The sequence below is a fragment of the Cryptomeria japonica genome, chromosome 5 (assembly GCF_030272615.1).
Source record: "Cryptomeria japonica chromosome 5, Sugi_1.0, whole genome shotgun sequence".
NCBI lineage: Eukaryota > Viridiplantae > Streptophyta > Pinopsida > Cupressales > Cupressaceae > Cryptomeria > Cryptomeria japonica.
Window position 1 is genome coordinate 204,348,435 of NC_081409.1, and position 20,662 is coordinate 204,369,096.

General features: G+C 32.7%; 1 protein-coding gene and 1 non-coding gene across 2 annotated transcripts; both read right to left on the reverse strand.

Moving 5' to 3' along the window:
- Positions 1 to 1,943: 1,943 nt before the first annotated feature.
- LOC131075029 (uncharacterized) lies at positions 1,944 to 13,839 on the reverse strand. Its single transcript, XM_058011815.2, has 3 exons — positions 13,115 to 13,839; positions 2,698 to 2,985; positions 1,944 to 2,501 (listed from the first exon to the last, which is right to left on the reverse strand). Exons 1-3 carry the CDS (start codon positions 13,829 to 13,831, stop codon positions 2,199 to 2,201), a joined length of 1,308 nt encoding a protein of 435 aa, XP_057867798.2. The 5' UTR covers positions 13,832 to 13,839; the 3' UTR covers positions 1,944 to 2,198.
- A 5,672-nt stretch (positions 13,840 to 19,511) lies between these two features.
- Positions 19,512 to 19,583, reverse strand: TRNAP-UGG (transfer RNA proline (anticodon UGG)). The gene has a single exon. It is a non-coding gene; the product is annotated as a tRNA-Pro (tRNA).
- Between the last annotated feature and the right edge of the window lie 1,079 nt (positions 19,584 to 20,662).

Genomic DNA, 20,662 nt, shown 5'->3' on the forward strand with positions numbered 1-20,662 from the left:
TTTATTTGGGTCCATTCTTAGCAATCCAAGTTCACTTTTACTTGCTCGATTTCATAAACAGCTCTCTCTATTTACAATCATTGCTGTCCTAATAATTTAGCTTTTCTAAATCGGTAATTCCCTCCTCTTTTACAACAATAAAGTTGTCCTCAATTCATTTATGCTCTCCCTTCAGTTTCGCAAGGTATATTGTTGGATATCTTTCCTGCTACCTAGGCACTGTTACAGGGTCGCATGCGTCTTCTCTCGAATTCTATATACCCTGCTGCAGCGCTTGCATTTTGAACAGCATACAGACACTACAAAGGTAAAGACTTCTCATTTCTAACTCTTCCATGTTTCATTTGCATCACTTTTCATTTCTTTTCTCTTTATTTTATTCATTTTCTGCAACATGAATGTTATCAATACAAATTAATAATTACAATTTTCATGCCACCTCTTGTACGTACACCTCAACCTACGTTTTGTTTCCATTTCTTTTCACAAACATTTTTACATATATTAACACTGACATTGCATGCCTCTTTCACCTCCAGCTTGCTTCTCGTTTAATGCATCTTCCATTTTTTGCTATGGCCTTCTTTGCTATGCTCATACTAAGCAGATAACCTTATCAAATAGCGATCCAACTCTACCAGGTATTTTTAACTTGCTCTACACTCTTTACTGTTCTTTGCATCTATTTTAATAGTATTTGATTATTCACTACACAATATTACATGCTGCTTTCTAGGTTGCACTTGGTTTTTTAAAATTGCCCATACCTAAGACTCATACATTTACAGAAGCACGTTACTGATCACCACTATCTCCCACCGATAACTCTCACAAAAGAAAAAAAAGTGCTCCTACTCTCTTTGACTTCCATTTTAAGAGTTACCAGTTTTGTTTCCTTCTTTCCTCTTAGTTCTAATGATTTCTGCAGCATGTCTAACTGTTTTACTCTAATGCCACCGTTTCCAATATAGCACAAACTCTTTTACTTTGATTAAAATAATTCAACAATTGCAATTTCCTGCAGTTGGATAACAGAATGTCTTTCCGATGCTGTTCAAACTGATCTCTTTGCTATTACGCAGCGGAACTAAACCAACAGATTGGAACAACTTCATATAAACAATGCAAATATATACCCCATGCAGGTAACATTACATTCAAGTTTCTTTAATCTTCATTATGGATTTTCTGTTCCCCAAAAATATAATGCTTTTACCGTTTACCATACCTTCTAAGTTATTTCCTCGCTTTTCGTTTTCAGAAATTCATTGGTGCAACACATCGCTCACTTTCGCTCTTTCCGCGATCTTTCGCGCTGCAAAATAGAGTCATTTTATCTAAGGTAACCAACATTTAAGCGAGCCTCTTCCCTACGCCTTCAAATTTTCATTCTTTTTCAATGTATAATCTACAACTTTTTTTAACAATTGATTGCAAAGTCTTGCTCACTCCATTTCCTTGCTTCCCCCCCTGCAGGATTCATTCTTCGACACAGTTTCCGTGTATATAAGCATTTCACAGTTCACAAAACACTTTCTCCTTAAATGATATATTCTGCAACTTCTTCCAACAGATTGCTCCATTTTACCTTTTCTTATTTCATTCCACTCTAACAATTCAGCCCACAGTGCAAGCCTCGCCTATCGGCGAACCGTTGCAGGCACTACTCCTGCAACTGCTAGTTATATAAAGAAAGAATATGACGAACTGACATGCTTTTTGAACAAGGGTCTACACTCTACAGATGCACAACTCAAAATTAATCTAATCTGGGAAGCGTGGAATCAGGGTATGTACAATGGTTTCTTTAAAAACAAAAATTAACAATAGGTCTCACTAGACACAAGCACAGAACTGGTACTGATCTGAACAGTTCATCCTTTTGTGTGAAATCTTATTTTATCTTAATATAATTTAAACTTTTGCATTCATAGGCACTCGTCTCTTAAATTGTGCAGAGTAAGATATTGATACCATCAGTTTCAAATTTATTTTCAAGTTTGAACTGGTTCTCCTTGGGAGATCCAAGTAAAGTGCAAGAGAGCGTTGGAAAGACAGTAGTGTCCGGATGTTCAAGACACTATGCATATTATTTGAGAGAAACAGATTATAGTTACCAAGAATCAATCAATATGCATACATTTATTGGAAACTTTGCTTTGCAAAATTCACCAGTCAACCGGATGAGGAACCTTCCTTCAAACTTCATTAGCACTCATAAGGTGTTCTTTTGTAGTTGTTGCATTTTGAAGCAAGTAAGGAATAAAATCTGTTCCCCCAGTTCCTCTTTCCTCTTTTTGAGATTTTTTACCTGGTTGGGTGATATACGCTGAGGCATACTTCATGTGAAGAACCCTAAACCTGAAAAGCTCAGTCAAGCATGTATCATAGCACTCGCCCAGCTCTGACATATGAGCAGTTACAAATGATCGTATTGAAGGGCCATTCTCAATCTGTTGAATGTAAGAACGATGGGGCACGGGCATGTGCAAATGCATCACCTGAAGAAATGACCAGACTTAGAGCATAAAGATTGAAGCAATCCATGCAACAAAAGATGGAACAATTGAATTATAGATATTTTAGACACAAATCAATCTGGTATTGATTTTGGTCAAGATAAATAGCCCAATCAAAAGGGCATCTGAGATTTGATCAATGAGACAATTATTACCTTTAGGATCGAGATCAAGATACCTGCAAATAGTCTGAAAGAGGACCACAAGCATGAGCAACTCCTAAAGCAGCATCAAAAGCTGGAACTATAGATGATTGAGCCCCTGTTACTCCATAGAAAAATTTGGAGTCACTCCACACACCCTCATAAAACATTCCATTTGGAAGTGCTGGATTACCTCGCCAGCCTGACATGTACTTCCTAATCCGATAGTAATATATGTCAGGATCACATTTCTCTCCCATTCGACTCAATGTCTTTTGAATGATTTTCAAGGTATCGGCCATTTTTGTCAAACTTGAATGAACCTGCAGTGACCAGAAAATTCACTACACTTAGTAGAACAATTTGAACTATAATTATTATGGGACTCAACAGGGGACTTATGAATTTTCCCTCTTTCATAATAAATTCAGCATTGTTAAAGTTGGCCATTTGTTACATTTGAGAGAGTTCGTGATGAATATATTGCAATAACAACCAATCATCTTTTTTTTATTATTGTATTTTGTAATGCATTGTTTTACCATCCATGCATTGCATACTTGCATGCATGATAAAGGTTTTGTGGAAGCATTGTTCAGTCAAGAAGAAATGTACCAGATGGTTTAAATTCGTCTATAATCAATGTTGATGAACATCTTGTGTAACATGGATTTTGAGTCCACATGATTTGAATCTTGACCTCGAAGAGCAATGGGGGATACTTATTGTAAATATTAAAGACCTAGTCATCATAGTCAATTCAAGGATGTTCGTTGATACAACAAAGAATAATCTTAAAAAATTGTTTGACATGACTGATCTTAGGCTTATGCACTATTTTCTTGGCTTGGAGTTATAGGAAACAAAAACATTACATACTTGTAGCTCAAATGAAATATTCTATTAAATTGTTCAAGAAATTTTCAATGATGGCTTGTTATCCCGTGCAAACACCCAAGGAAATAGGACTACAATTGTCTCGATCAGATATATCTCCTCAAGTGAATACCGCTCTATCATCAATTGTTTGGAAATCTTGTATATTTAACTTACACTAGGCTTGGTATTAGCTTGTTATCAATTATCTTTCATAGTTTAGGCGTTGTCGCTAAATGGTCACAAATCAAGTGTTATTATATGTTTGTGGTCCTATGGAGTATTTTCTGGTGATCTATAAATTAGCATATACAGTGAGTTACACAAAATAAAATGGGTACACTCTGCTCCTTGTTCCATTCAATCAAGACCTTAGATATAGATGCAATTTTCCCTTGCTCCTACATATCTCCCTTGTTTGTCCTATGCTTCTATGTTCCTTTCCTTTTACCTCTAATCTTGAAATACAACACCCAATTGTTCTCCTATAGTATGGAGAAGGATGCGACACACAATTTCATTCTCTCCTAAATTTTAGACGAAGAAAATGCAACCTAGATTACACTTTCCATTTCTCTATCCAAGACAATACAACATATAATTTTCCTCTCTTGCCTTTTGTAATAGAAGCACATAATAATAGAAAATTATACATAGCAAAGTTCTCTAAAGCCCAAGAATAAATAGTTTTGAAACAAAAAGGCAAGATGGTCTCTTTTTAGTTCGAATTCCAAGTTCTGCATCTATATTGTTGGTAGATATTTCCACAAACACAGTCCTGTCTAGGACGCTTATATATCACAATATAGTCTCTATGTTTTTCAGCTCTAAATTATAGTCCTTGATTTCCTTGCCCCGATTCCAACCATGAATAGGCCTTCTAGACCTCACAATAAGCAAATTTCACACAAGCATATGCATATATGCAACTTTAGTTAGATATAAGATTACATAACTTAATCATGAATCTCCTTAAACATTTGAGGCACATATGCAGCTTGTGATCTCACAGCATTAACCCTCTAAAAATTTGTCAAACATAGGCTCACTTGAGATATGGTATTGTTAAGGCAATGAGTTATAGGTGTGAGTACAACTCTATGCACAATTTTCAAATATATGAATCAAGGGTGAGCCCTCGTAAGCGATGATGAAATTTGCAATATTGAATGAGTGAGGGCAAGGAAAACTTACACTAGAAGAAAAATGAAAAAATGTTTTTAATGAGATGATTGGATACCTGGCCAACCTGATTGCTGCCCACTCCATCGAGAAGCAAAGTTTACAACATGCAAGAAAGAAAAATATTTGAAAGGGACTGCAATAGAATCAGAGATATGCATATGCACAAACCACGAAACAAGGAAACATAATACCATCAGACATTGTAATGCTCTACCCCTGTTTCTACCCAAATTTTTGCACTCTTTCCCGACAACAATTTGTCAAACAGTATGCATGATACAGAAGATTAAAGGTTGTTTGATTACAGAGATATTGTTTCAGATTATAATCGTTTCATATAACATCAACTAGCAGAGATTTCACACAACATTCATGACGTTTGGTATTCATTCATGGAAAGAAGAATGCATTGATTTTATTAATAGATAATAATCAATTCAGAACTCACTTCAATGTTATAACAGAGATTGAACTAATATAAAAAGAGCATAATTTCAGTAACAGTAGCATATGGCAAATTATGTTGGAGTCGACAATATCTAATTAATTCTATAGTTTCTTATTATGTTATTCATTTAAATTAAATTTGAGTGCTTTTAATCTTTTGTTAGATTAGATTAATAATAGCTCAAGTAGTCTTATTCAAATTGATTGTGACACTTAACACTAGTTAATTTAATCTTGTTTTAGAGTTTGCATCTAAGGTTTCATTCATCCATTTTATAAGAATTTATTGTACTCATTTGTAACATAATCTTGCGTGCATCATACAATTCTCAGGTTGTTGAACAAAGTATTCTTACCTGATTTGATTTTCATTTGTGATAGGTGTTGTGCTTACAGACGATTCATAAACTTGTGAAGTTGAACAAATAATTCCATCAAATTACACCACACAAATATATAAATCTGAACTTCATAAATTGCTGCCCATTTCTTATTTATTATGGCAGAGAATTCACTGTTTTAAGATACCTTGTCTCCAGGTTCAATTAATTTTGCAGGTAATGCAATAAGGGACTGTTGTGAGTCTTCAATCTGCTTCAAGGCTGAGTCTTCCCTTTCCAAACCACAACTCTCACACCAGAAATACCCAGAGATGCATGACTATAGCAAGGTTATTATCACTGTTGTAGAGAAAGAGTTCCAGCGCCGACTTAATAATTGTCCCAATCTGTATGAATAGGCTGCGATCCCCACCAGTGCTCACGTCCAGCAAAACCAATAATCAAACTCTCATTTTTAGTATCCACGCTAGTCTACTATGATGAAACCCAATTTCTTTTATTTTGTCTCCTTGCACCAAAAGAAGAGAGCATCTGCCAAAAGATTGAGGCTCCCATGTCCAATGTGAAAATTAAAGAAAGATGAGACTTTGATTTTTTTACACTTTCACGCCAAAGAAAATAGTGCTCGCGGAGGAACTCACACTAGTATTAGCCGCGGCTAGGAAATGAGGCAAAAGCCCAATAGATTTATTTTAAAACAATGACAAAGGTCACGTCCAAGCAACAATGTCCTTTACTCACACAACCTTGAATCTCCTTTGACCTTTTTGATTGTTGATGTATTCCCCTTATTTTGCCATGCCTTCCTCAAATCAGCAATTCCACAATAAATGTTTTGTTTGTTTAGAATTAAAACATACTCACAATTAGGTATTACGGTCGAGGGGTCAGAAGTGGGGCATTTTAAGTTCGAACCGTCATGTGGACTGCCATAATATACATGCATGTTGGCATCCAGCTACTTTGCCACATAGTCAGATTTTTTGCAAACCTAGAAAATCTTTTTTATCCACCTTGGACTTGATCTGCCATGTGTAATGGTGGGATTGGTCCAAGGTGTCAAAAAAGGGCTCATTTTTGGAAAATCCTTTTTATCCACCTTGGACTTGATTTGCCACATGTAATGGTGCAATTGGTCGAAGGTGTCAAAAAAGGGGTCCATTTTTGGGTTGACGGGTCATGGTGCACATCAACCAAGAGAAGTGGTGTGTCAAGGCAGGGATCTAGCGTGGCGTGCAAGCAATTTACCACCCTCTACGGAGGACGAGCTGTAGTTTACTACGCGTCTCGTCACATTTCACTGACCTGTTTACCGCCCAATATCGAATGCAAGAACCACTTAATGGTTCATTTCATCATAAAACATGCCCACTTTCCCTCATTTCTTTCACGCTTGTTCTCGACTATTTGTTGCTTTAGCAACCAAAAGTGTGTTGCCTAAAGACCACAAACCATCATTTACTATGCGACAAGATGCTCGTGCATATTGCGACCTAAATGTATTCAGAGACACTTTCTTGCCATACCACCATTTTCGATGTCCTCGTCTTCTGGTTGCCACCTAAGGTAACTGCCATCCTCATTTTGTTTGGTATTTCTCCAAAAATAATTTCATTTTTGATGTAGCTTACTTCCATTTGACGGTTGCTTACAGGTTTTCATGGCTACTAGGAGGGTTTGTTTTTAGGTTTTTGTGCCATTTGATCTAGGTGAGGAACTACTCCTCACTAAAACTACCATTAAAACTTGTGTCTCTATTTGCTTTGCTTTGTTCTTATTGTTTTGTAGTTTCTAATCTTTTCTTGAAGGTTCGTCGGCTTTAGTTTCCTTCGTTTGATATTTCTCTTGCTTGTGTTTGTGATGTTTATGAACAATGATAAATAATGTGTTCATAAACACACTAAAACTGAGGGGAAAAAAAGTGTTCTTTGGGGTTCTAAGTGATACTATCAAATGGGTTTCAAGTTTCATGGTGGTTCAAGGAAACCGTATAGTTTGTAAGGTTTGTGTGGTCATGGTTGATATATGTGTGTGTGTGAAACAAAGGAGGGAAAGTGGGCAGGATGTGCAATTATATATATGTTCAATGTGTTTGTGTTTGTATCCGTGTGGTCATGGTTGTTATCTTTTATGGGTTTTTAGTTATATGATTATGGGGCTAGGTTGTACATTTTTGGGGGTTTAAAGTTATATGGTTATGGGGCTAGGTTATACAATTTTTGAGATTTTAAGTTATACTATTATGCCTTCACACATGTCTATATTGTATAAAGCTACATTGTAATGAGGAATCTTTCTTTCTTCTAGCAATTTTTCTTCAAATTATATGTATAATTTGATGTAAAGATAGGGTATATTGTATTTGAACATATGATGTATTTTGTACTTGTATGCAGATGAAAAATGGTTGTCGTTATGTACAAATGAAAATGTATGAATATGTTTATGTTGAGATGCATGTAGTTGATATGAATATTAGAAATAATGTATTCTAACCCTAATAGGAAATTGAAACAAATGTTGATTTCAAAGTATTTTTAAAATTAAGTTTGTTTGGGATTTTTTTTTTTTGTATCTTTTGTTTTAAATTGTAACATTAGGGAGAGGGAAAATTAACTTGTGTCTATTTCTTTTTGTAACATGGTGTCAAGCATCAAAGTTGTCTCCAGGAACTTTAGGATAGGAAAGATAAATAATACACCTCCTTAAAATGAATTTTCAACAATTTCTTTATAGGGCCTTATTAATTTCATTAAAGCTTGTGGATTGCATTAACTCTTCTAGGGTCATCAATGTTTGGACATTCTCTTTTGATACCTTCCAAGTCCTCTTCCTTTTCTCTTTAATTTAAAAATATTGTTTAGGTTTTGGTATTCACTTCTATTGCTAGCATACTGAGTTGGTAATCTTGAGTATCACCCTTTCATTTTGAGGTGCCAATATCAAAAACCTTAAAATCGATATCTATCTCTTCTTGAGTTATCTATATTTTTAGTTCATCCTCTTATTTTCTAATGCATATTTGATGGTTTTCTAAATGACCATTTCATTATTAATAGTACTCAACTATAATCTTTGTATTTCTAAGGTGCCCTGAGTTTCTAGGAGCTTCTATTTGGCAACTTTATGTGTGTGTGTGTAGTTATACACACACTTTACACCTAGTCATTATGAATAACACTTGCCTCCCATCTTACCACAGGTGCTGACATAGAGTTAGTCGAGACTTCTTCCTCGAGTCCTATCATGATAGAGCACTCGACGAAAGAGTTTTACATACATATACACACACATGTATGAACGTGTGCTACATGCTAATGAAATCAATACTAAGGCATTGCCCAATATCCAATGTAAGAACCACTTAAGATTTTATTTCATCGCACATCCCACCCATTTCCCCTCCTTTCTTTCATAGGCATAGAAACACAAACACATACACACCCACACACACACATATAATGGGTTGCACACTTAATTTTTGTTGGCTATGAAATCTATAGTTTGGTTCATTTTATTGTCATTTGTATGTTATTGATTAAATCAATTACAAAGTGATGTATACAATAATTTTGTTTCTTTTCAAATGTATATATGTAAGATGTATGAGATAATCATTCATTGATTTATATAATTATTTGTCTCCTACAAGTGATTGTATACAAATGAATCTGGAGTATGTTTCTTTGATCAGTAATTAAATATGCATTATACATAATATAGATGCACAACAATTAGGATTTATATAAATAATACATATACAAGATATAGATACAAGATATTGATACATGTATACACATGATATAGATGTGCATGGCATGTTTCTTTGATCATTAATTTAATTTGCATTGTACATAATATAGATGCACAAAATTTAGAATTTATATACATGATACATATAAAGATATAGATGCAAGATGTAGATAGTTGTATACCCATATAGATGTACATTATCCAATATGTTTCTTTGATCAATATTTTGTATTCTTTGTACATGGATACACATGATATAGATGCATAATATATTTAAACAATTGATAATGAATTAGATGCAAAATATGACAACAAAGCAATAGTATTTATCCAATGAAGTGAAATATTAACTGATTCTTGCATTTTGTATTGGGAATTCAGCCATATATGGGATACAACAAAGAAACAATATTTATGTGACTAAAATGAATAACAAATCGGTGAGACTTAAACACTAGTCAACTTGGATTTTAGGAGAGGAAGGCCAGTTGTGGGCCACCCTATGTTCGGGTAGCCGCATGGGGTGTCATGTATGCACATGTTGGCATCCAACTACTTTGCCACACAATCAAACTAGTTGCATACACAAACAAATCATTTTCATCCACCTTGGATGAGATATGCCATGTCTACATGAAATAGGTAAATGAGGTTCTCAAAACCTTTTTAGTATTGAATTATGTTGAACTCTATTAATTCAAATTGAATTGTAGACATGCAACATAATTTAATGCTAAAAATGCTTTCGTAGAATCTAGTGTCTTCGTTGCAGTCTCAGTAGAGGGGTCATTGAAGAACATTCATAACCTTCAAACATATAACACTTATCATCTCTACAATAAGATTGCTCCCTCATAAAGTGGTACTAGCAAATGAGGATCTACAATTTTTATAAGTGCTTTCTGTATTGAATTATGTTGCAGTCTATCAATTCATGGTAAACTATAGGCGTGCAACATAATTCAATACTAAAAAGGCTTTTATAAAATGATGTGTCTCTCTTGCAGTCCTTAGTAGAGGGGGCATTAGAGAACATTCATAGCATTCAAACATATAACACTCAAATCATCTCTGCAGTAAGATTTCTCCCTCATAAAATGGTACTAGCAAATAGGGACACAAGTTTTATAAGCATCTTTTGTATTGAACTATGTTGCAGCCTATCAATTCATGGTGAATTGTAGGCATGCAACATAGTTTAATACTAAAAAGGCCTTTATAGAACCGTGTCTTCATTGTTGGTCAACCAAAAATGGAGGTGTGGCGAGCATGCGTCTCTCAAGACATCAAGGTCTCCATGTGCATGAGCATCTTGTTGTGTAGGAAATGATGGTTTTTGGTCCTCAAGCAACCCACTTCTGGTTGCTAGAGCGGTAAACAATAGAGAACAAGTGTGAAAGAATGGAGGGAAAGTGAGTGTATTTTGCGATGAAATGAACTATTAAGTGGTTCTTGTATTTGATATTGGGCAATAAACAGGTCAGTGAAATGTGATTAGATGTCTAGTAAATGCCCTTGGCTGAATGACATTCAAAGTACGACACACAATTAATGCAACTCATCCTTTGTAGAGGGTGGTGCGTCACTTGCATGCCACATAGATAATACAACCTGGATGCTACCTTGACACACCACTTCTCTTGGTTTACATGAACTATGACCCATCAACCCAAAAATGGGCCTCTTTTTTGACACCTTGGACCAGTAGCACCCTTTCCACATGGTAGCTCAAGTCCAAGGGTGATGGAAAGGATGGTTTTCATTAGATGATTACTACTATGCAAATAAAATTGGCACATGGTTACATTCAATAACATTGAACTTGGGGCCATTGATTGAACATAGTGACAATTATAATAAATTAAAAATGGCACATGATCATGTTCAAAAGAAAATGAATCACACTTATACATATATTAGTTTATAAACTTCATTACATACCTTCCATTTTTTTCAATTTTCATGGAACCATCAAAACAAAAAAATGAGTCTACATCTTGTAACTATCAACTAAATGTATAGGAATTGTAACCATCAACAAATTGTATGCAACATGGTGATAAAACAAAAACATATCAAAATGTGAGCATTTATGACCAAAAACATCAAGGAGAGGGAAAAGAGGAAAAAAGAAGCCACAAATGAAGAAAAACACAAGGAAAAGGAACCATAGTTCAAGAAAACATAGACTTTTTCATAATAGGGAAAAACATGATGGTAGACTAAGAAACAACCATTTGATGAAAATGACGTTTTGCATGTTATAATGGGAAACAAACACTTACCCTTGTATTTTTGGTAATAGAGATGAAACATAGGGAGCTTATACTCAAGTAGCAAGCATAATTTATGGTTAATTATTTTATATATTTTCTCAAAAAGCATATGGAATTTTTTTGTTAAAAAATACTATTAAGTTCTTTAAATAGTACCTTGTGAGAAAGATTCTAGTATTCGCTATCATGAGACTCTTAAGCTCTATCATGGGACTGTCAAGCCCAAACTTGTAAAGTCATTTGAAGCTCTATTATCATAAGTAAAACATGAATAGTTTGTTTTATGTTTTAATGTGTGAAACTGATGCAAAGAACTCAAGAAAACTGGTAATCAACACCAACAAAAATATTTTCAACTTGTTTTCTTAAATTTGATTTGTTTTGATTTGAATTTATTTTATTAAAATCTATTTAAAAAATGATTTCCATTTTTTAAAACATTTTTTTAATGTTTTTTGATAAATACATCAGAATCTATTAATTAGAGAAATACTGTACACATATCCACAAAAAAAGGGTAGAAGGACACAAGGTCACCCCTCAAAGTCGCACACATAGTACTTGAAAATAAAGGTCAAATGAACATAACTCAAAAAGCAGTAAACATGAACATAACCCAAAAAGCAGTAAACATGAACATAACCCAAAAAGCAAGGGCCCGACTCCAAAAACAGCATGAGACTAAACAGTAAGAACATACCCAACTATTTTTTTAATGTTTGAAAGTGATAAAAAATATATATTTTTATTTTCACAAACTTTAATTTATATGCATATATTTTCATATTTATGTAGAATTTTCCATTTCTTATTTGTGGTAGCATAGATTTGAAGTACAATACTATTAATGGATCCAACTACCTTCGTAGATAATCCTACAGATAAACTGATGGCTCAGAAAATAGCCAAGTGTCAGCATGCCAGTAGAGATAAGCTTGATTAGTCTCCTTATGGCAGGGGGAGAAAGAACCAGGTCCTCCACCCGATAAAGTCCCAATACTCCAACCTCTACATTGATATGTAAAGCATCCAAGAATATTGGGTACAGCATTTAGCTAAATGCCTTTGCCCATGTTTCACTGACGATAATATAATCTTATTCTACACAAGGAGAAGAGTTTAAAACCTGTTTCTACTTTCTCCGCGTATTTGGTCTTTAAAACTATAATCAAACTTTTCACAGTATGCATACAAAGATATTCATATATAATATAAGGATAATTTAAAAGTATGTAGTCTAAAAGAGTTATTTCAAGAAGTAAGAATTCAGGGTTTTTGATAAGATCTATAATGAAAAAACTGCAATAAAAAGAATCTCTGAAAATTGAACTAACAATGCTATTTTTAATCTTATAGACTAATAATCTCATAAATGCCATTGACAATGCTATTCTTAATCTTATAGACTAATAATCTCATAAATGCCATTAAAAACCATTCATTTATTATATAGAATGTGAACAATAATCTAGGACATCACATTAGCATGCAGAGGTGCTCTTATCATTAAAAAGTAAAAGAACGTATTTAAACAATGCATGGATAAAAACAAAAGAGTGAGGAGAATCTCTCACCTGAACCATATCTTGTTGAGCAACAGCATCATGGGCATCCACCACGGCCTTCAATCCTACACCTGCCTTGGCCTCAATATCAACATGGACAAGACGAAACCATTCTTCGTCCAAACCACCATAGAAATTATGAAGACAGACTATGTTTCCCAGCTCGATTGCACAATTTTCGTTCAAAATCCGCCAATTCAAGAGAGTATAAGTGGCATATGTGAGAACGGGAGGCATGCCCAGGCTTGAAGAAACTTCGCAGAATGGAACTGCCAACTTACTGGGAAGCACACTTACTGGAGATGGAGCGCCCCATATATAAGCGTGTGTCATGAACGCCAAAACCAACATTCCTCTCCAAATCTCTGAATCCCCTCCTAGTAACAAATCTTGGTAAGGAAATGGTGGTAATTTCTCTATAGTTTGGCGGAGCTTTTGGCCATGGTCGAAGGCAGCAAGCAACTTGGGGAGATCGTGCAGAGTTTCTTCCCATGGACTGAATTGTGGGTGTGAGAGATGAGGCAGAGGATCCACGGCTGGTAGAAAACCTCTATGCCCAGAGACCTCAAAAAACTGAGCACTAGAAGAAGATGAGTTATTCACATTGCCTTTCGTATATGCACAGGCACTAATCCTCTTCAGAATTTGAATGCCTTTCTTATTGACGGTCACTGCAAATTGCCTTGAGATGGTAGTTGTCGGGTATGCTGCCACGGCCATATCCATAGCTTAGTAACTCTTAACACACCCTGCTTTGTCTACCAGTAATAGCTGAAAATATCATCTGGTGTCCAAAATATAAAACAAAACTTAACATCAATAATTAAGGACAAATCATATGCAACAACAAAATAAGGGTCATATGGTGGTGGGACTATTTTGTCTTTGTAGTATTGTAATAATAGAATACACGTCATGATTGGTTGACGTCAATATTGATATAATATTACTGCAATGACAAAAAATGTCAAGTAGTCACAAGCATTTCCTTTTCAATATAACATTTGTTTCTTAGATTCGTTGACATCTATATTAATATAATATTACTACAATTACAACATATGTCAAGTAGTGAGAGCACTTCCTTTTCAATAAATATATGTTCTCTAGTTGATAGTGAGTTATGAGTTATCAATTTACTTGTAGGTTGGACAATAGTTTGAGATAAAAGTTTTTTGATAATTATATGTATGGTAGTCATGTAGGTTGAGTACCTAAATTTTTAATATTCTAATAAAAATATTTGTTGTATAGTTGATAGATGAGTAACGACAACAATCTAGAGGTATAGTAGATAGAATTAGAGGTATAGTAGATAGAATTTGAGATCAACAATTTTTTGCATATGAATATTATAGAGCTATTATGATTGATACTGATATGAAATTTGATTGATAGTAGCAACAATTATGAGTAGCATAATTGAAATTTAGTTTGTTCATTAGAATGAATATTTGTTAAATATTATAATCTTTTTTAAAGACCCCTTTTAATATGATTGTTTGATTTTGTGTTCTATAATGAAATAAAATTAAATAATTCTTAACTTTTTGTAATGAACAAACTCAACTTCAGTCTTGAAAGTAATGTCAAATCTAACAATCATAAATTTAGGCAAGTCAATGAAAGTAATGCATTTAACTTGTAAAATATGTTAATATTAAACTATGTAGTGATGAGTATTTACATTTTTAGTGTTGTAATAGAATTATTGAGTAGCATATTTTTTTTTAATTTTTCTCTTTGTAATGTGTACTGGAGCTTTCACTTATCTTGGTTAAATAAATATATTAGAAAAATAGTTTTTGTAGTTTTTTTGACATTTACTATTAAATATCTCAATTTCAATTTAAAAAACTTGATATGAAGTTTATCATTTTCAATAAATAGTAATTAATTTAATGCTTCGAATATCTAAATTGGACTAGATAATTAGAGAAAAATTAAAATAACTATCAATATTAATAATATTAGTGAAAAAATTAAGTACTTGTTAAAAATTAAGAAGTAGATAGACATTTTAATTTAAAAATGACATAAATAAGTTGTGTAGTTAAAATGATTCTCTCTAATATTTTTTGAAGTGGACTAATAATGTATTTTATTTATCTCTTCATCTTCCTTATCTCTCTTCTTTACTCCTTATCTCTCCAACCAGCATCTAGAGGGCTCGACCAAGAGGAATTCGAACCTGAATCACATTCATGCTACTTGCAACTAATCAATGCATTGTGGGGTCAGCTTGTTTGATTTTTAAATAAATAAAAAAAGATTTTGTTTTATTTTATTGGTGTATGAAATTCAAAATGAACAAATCAAACTATGAAGGCTATTTAGGAACAAATTATTTGCTAATCAAAATTTAAAAATAGTAATTGTATTATGCTAATAATAATTCTTGTATGAATGGTGAAGATCAACCTTAAGAACAATACTATAACTAACATAGTAAAATTCTCATACATTTTGCATGCAGAAAAGAAAAACTAAAAAATATTATGATAAACATGTACATAAAATAAATGTATGTTTGATGAAAAAGGATAGATATTAATATAGATAATAAAAATAAAGTTTAATCTTTATAATACATAGAAAGAGACATATTTTTTTTAATGTTTGTAGATATTGTGTTAAGACTTTGATACATTAGTTATAAACTATATATGCACAATCTTTTCTATTTTTAATGAAGGTATTAGTGTCTTTGGCATCACTATAGAGAGAAAATAATTTTAGAGGTACAATAGAATGAAAAAATTGTGATTTTTATGGGAAATATAATAGATCTTTCATTGTAGAGTTGAATTTAGGTTTAGTAGTAAGAAAATTATAATTTGATATGATATGTTTTATATTTGGATTATGTCTATCATCTAAAATACAATGATAATCTCTCTAGATTATAGAAATATGCAAATTTAAATTTTACTATCTTATTATTGTTATATATGCATCAAAGTAGACCAAAACTTATCACTATTGTAATTTGAAACCCAAGTGAACACAAAATAGGAAATTGAAAAGCTCGTGGTAAGTAAATTTATTTCCAAACTAGAAAGTTATGAAATAGTGATGGATAATTACATTATTGTACTATTGTTCATAAATGTTTATATAATAACACAATATTGAGATGCAATTTTAAATAAATAATGATAATTTTTTATATAAAAAAATTGTACTATATTATAATATTTTTTATGTAAATGATGAGATAAGAGGTGGATAAGCAATATATAAAAGAAAGTGGATGAGATAAATAAATATTTTTATATTAAAAACTAATAGAAATATACTTTAATTTAAAATAAAACAATTTTTAAATAAATAAAATAATTATATTATTGTCCTTCTTTATATATATATATATATATATATATATAAATATTGATACTTTTATATACATGATATATAGAGATAAGAAACTAATATTATGATAATCCTTTACCATCTAATTATGGTTTTTTATGACTAATCTATTACTAAGGCTCTCACAGAATAGAGGATGTAATTGGATTAAGTCAGAATAGTACTAACATGAGACATAGCTTAGAAGATAATATCAATTATGTTAAGAAAACAACACACATTATACCAAATGTATGACACATTATCATGTATATGGATTTTAGCAGATTACGTGTTCTTCCAACACAATGACAAAAAATTAAGGATATAAAAAACGGTAAGTCTTTGGTAAAATTGGTGACCTTCCTTTTACAAAGGAACATTTAAATTTAAACTCGCTATTTTAACTATCAAAATTTATAACATTTAATAATTCAAGCTTAAAGTGCTTTGGTTGTTATCTTCATGAATTAAGCTTACCAGAAAGCATGGAGGGTGATCTCATTGTACAAGTGATGGATTCCAAGGGTGATGTAAAGGACGTGTTGCTCTCTTGTAAATTCTATTGTCTATGATTTGGTAGTAAAAGTTACAATGGAAGTGCAACATTTTAACCAAAGGAATTTATATCAGCATCGGCCTTGGACATGGTTATTGACAAATTTTTCTTATAAATTATGGAGTTTTAATTCCTAAACAAAGTTAAAGTTGTGTGGATAAATCATTTCGCTTCAAGTAAATTATATCTTTGAATAGATTTTAAATGAAATGTACAAGATTGCCTTGTACTAGTAAATGATTCGCTTGATGTTGTACTAAGTGTTTGGGATTTAGAGCATTGACTATTTGGCATATTGATAATGTGTGGCTTTCAATAGGGAGTTAGCTTTTTTTATTGTTTACACAACTATTTTTTGTTGGTAAATATTAAATATGTTACATGAAATAGATCTAAGTTTGCATATTGTTGATGGAGTGCTGAAGGAGGGACTCTACGATGTTTGCAAAGATTTTGGCATGGAGGTATGTGGGGAGGTGTGCATAGATAGATATCTCATATCCAAAGAACACAAGGTGTTTTTCACCATCTAAATTTGTTTATAAAAATAGTTTTTTTAACTCCTAAATTTCACGGAGGAAAACTTTCTTTGATCTCTAATTGTAGACATTTAAAATTGTCGTTCAAGTTAGACCTTACAGAGAACATTTTAAAATTAGATCGTAGGCATAGACATACTTGTCTAATGGAATGTCCAACAATGATGAAGATATGAAAAGGTATTCTATATCTGCAAATTTATGCACACAATTCTCCTTCTTGATTGAACTATAATATAGTTCCATGGTATTCAATGTTTGTCATTCATTTTCAATCTATGTTATTTGGACTTGTCAAATTATTGTCCATTATGTCTAAAGTATCATATATCAATATTCATAACATAAATTATTCTATTTTGTTTACAAATGTTCTTCGGGTGATAAAAAAAAAAAGAGACATGTCAAGAGAGTTCTTTGATATCCTTTGATTTTCTTAAAAATGTCATGAATCATGTTCCATATGTCAGAAATAAAAAATAATTAAAAAATCAAACACAAATAAAATCCTAAAAGATCTAATGATCCCAAAAAAAAAATTTTAAAACCAATAATGTACAAATCAATTTATTGTACCTTTGTACCTTAGATTGTGATTGAGGCATTGGTAAATCCAAATGCATGATTAAAATTTATTTTGGCCATGATGAGTTTTGAATGCTGTCTTACAAAAACTCACATTCTCCACCAGTTCATCTATATCTAGGATGGAAAATCTATTCTTAGATGGTCTTTTTATTTAATTCTTATCTACAATACATATATGGAAGGAACCGTCTTTCATATTGATTAGAACTGTACAGCACAATATGCAACATATTCAACAATGATTGGGTTATTCTTTAAATTCCATGCTTGTAGCCTTGGATACGTGTACTTTGGATGAACAATAATCAACTTTGCATAGACAAGGCACCTGAACTGTTGCAGAATGTCTCAAAGCGCAGTGTTTAATGGAACACCCTGATTGCAGGATATTAACAAGCTTGGTTTGTTGAAAAGGCTTTAACAACTCCATAAGCCCAGCCACATGGGAGGGAAGGACGAGGCACTTTTGGAGGGTGATTATGGAGGTTTAAGAACACGGTATAGATGTAAACATGTCGCACTTTTCTTCAAGCTGCTTCTTTGTATATCTCTACTTCCATGCCAGTTTCAGAGAGGGCATGAAAGAAGTCCCCTTATTAGCTACAGTATTCACTAAAAACTACATTAATAGCAGCATATTAGGTTAAGGTCATTAGATTTCCATAGTTATGTTATTCATAGCACATCGTTTCATGAGGACGATGGAGCTGTTTTAAATTAAAGTTGCATACAAAGTGCCAAAAATCCCGAATACCATGAAAGAATAAAGCATACTAATATTCAATACCAGTTTATTCAATATCATGTAGAATTATAATCAAATTGTAATGGAGTTAGAGTGAGTCTTGATGACAAGAACTCATTTTTTTAAATGTATTGAGCTGAAAGTGCTGTCTCTATATTCAACTGTGGGATCCTTAATGTCTCGATTGTATCAAGTTATTGACTTGAGTGCAAAGGTTTAGTATAAATATTTGTCTTCTGTCCAAATATTTAATTCAGTAGTGAGTCTCAAACATAATAACGAACTCCAATTATTCTTAAACTACTTGTAGCATTCTTATGACGAACTTTGCAGATTTGGAATTTACTTGGTAACTTACGTTGTCTTGCTTGATCAAAATAATGGAATTGCACTACAACTGGATCTCGCTTACTTTGTGTCAGCTCCTGGGAAGGGCGTCAAGTATAACTGCTCCATAATAGCTTATAATGTGTTTATTTGACAACCTTTAGTTTGATATCGACTAAAATCAGAATACAAAAATGTATTAAGACCTGCGATACCATTTAAGAGCTTAAAAGTGCATCAAACTTTGATCTTATACTAAGAAATGTTTATACAGTTATTCAGGGTTTTACATCTAAAGGGGCATTCCGAGAATCGAACTCGGGACCTCTCGCACCCAAAGCGAGAATCATACCACTAGACCAAATGCCCGTTGTTTAAAATCTTTTTTTGGTTTATATTACAGAAAACATAGTTTTCAATTTTAAAATCTTAATAGTTGGCTACAAACTAACATAATGGAACATTCTGATGGCAGGACATTAACAGAATTGGTTTGTTGAAAAGGCCTTACAAACTTTGCACCATATGCAGGGATAAATAAGTCTCTTAAAGACTAAATTGTTCCATCATTCTTCAAGTTTTAATGGAGTTGTATAGTTGTTATTTTATATAAAGAACAGGTCCTATATACATAAAGTAATATAAAGATTATTTTGGTGAATAAAAAATTCAAATAATGGATATTTTAGTAAACATGGGGTATTTTCCATTTCAATAACAATTTGAATAATGTGTCTTGTTACAATGAGGTGTTGCATTGATTATAAAGGTGTTCTTAGGATGATTGCAATCTTAGTTTAAAGTTGGATAGAGTTGTTTTGGTATACCAAGGTGTTTATTGTGATCAAGGTATTTTCGTGTTGAGGCCTATTGAAGTGGTTGTAGTCCCCCAAACCATGTTGAATGAAGTTATGACTCAAATGTTTAGAGACTCGTGCATTTATATGTATTCATGCTTGTACATGTGTCAAATGGTTAATCTAGTGATATTGGGTTCTAAATTGGCCAAGTGGTGGATGTAGTAGTTTTCCTAGATTAGCTAAGTGGTGGATTCCATAGTTCTTTTGGATTGGTTCTTAAAATTATCTACAAAATTGTTTAGATGGTAGAAGCCACGTACCAATAAAATGGGTTGAAAACCTTTGAATGATGCTATATGAGATTTCCACAATTCATGTTGTATTCGTTTGAATTTTTCTGGATTCGATTGTGTGTATTTTTTTCCCATCACACAATCGAATCCGAAAAAATTCAAAAGAACCTTTGAATGGTTAAACACCTCAACAAAACCAATATGAAATTGAATAACTTATTGTAATGGTGGATACGAGGAAAAGTATGAATGATATTTTGGTTCGCATCCAATCAAAGTACTTTACACTTTAAAATAAAGATTAGGAATGCTTGTTCCTACATTCTATCAATTAATGAATAACTCTAGTTGTAAT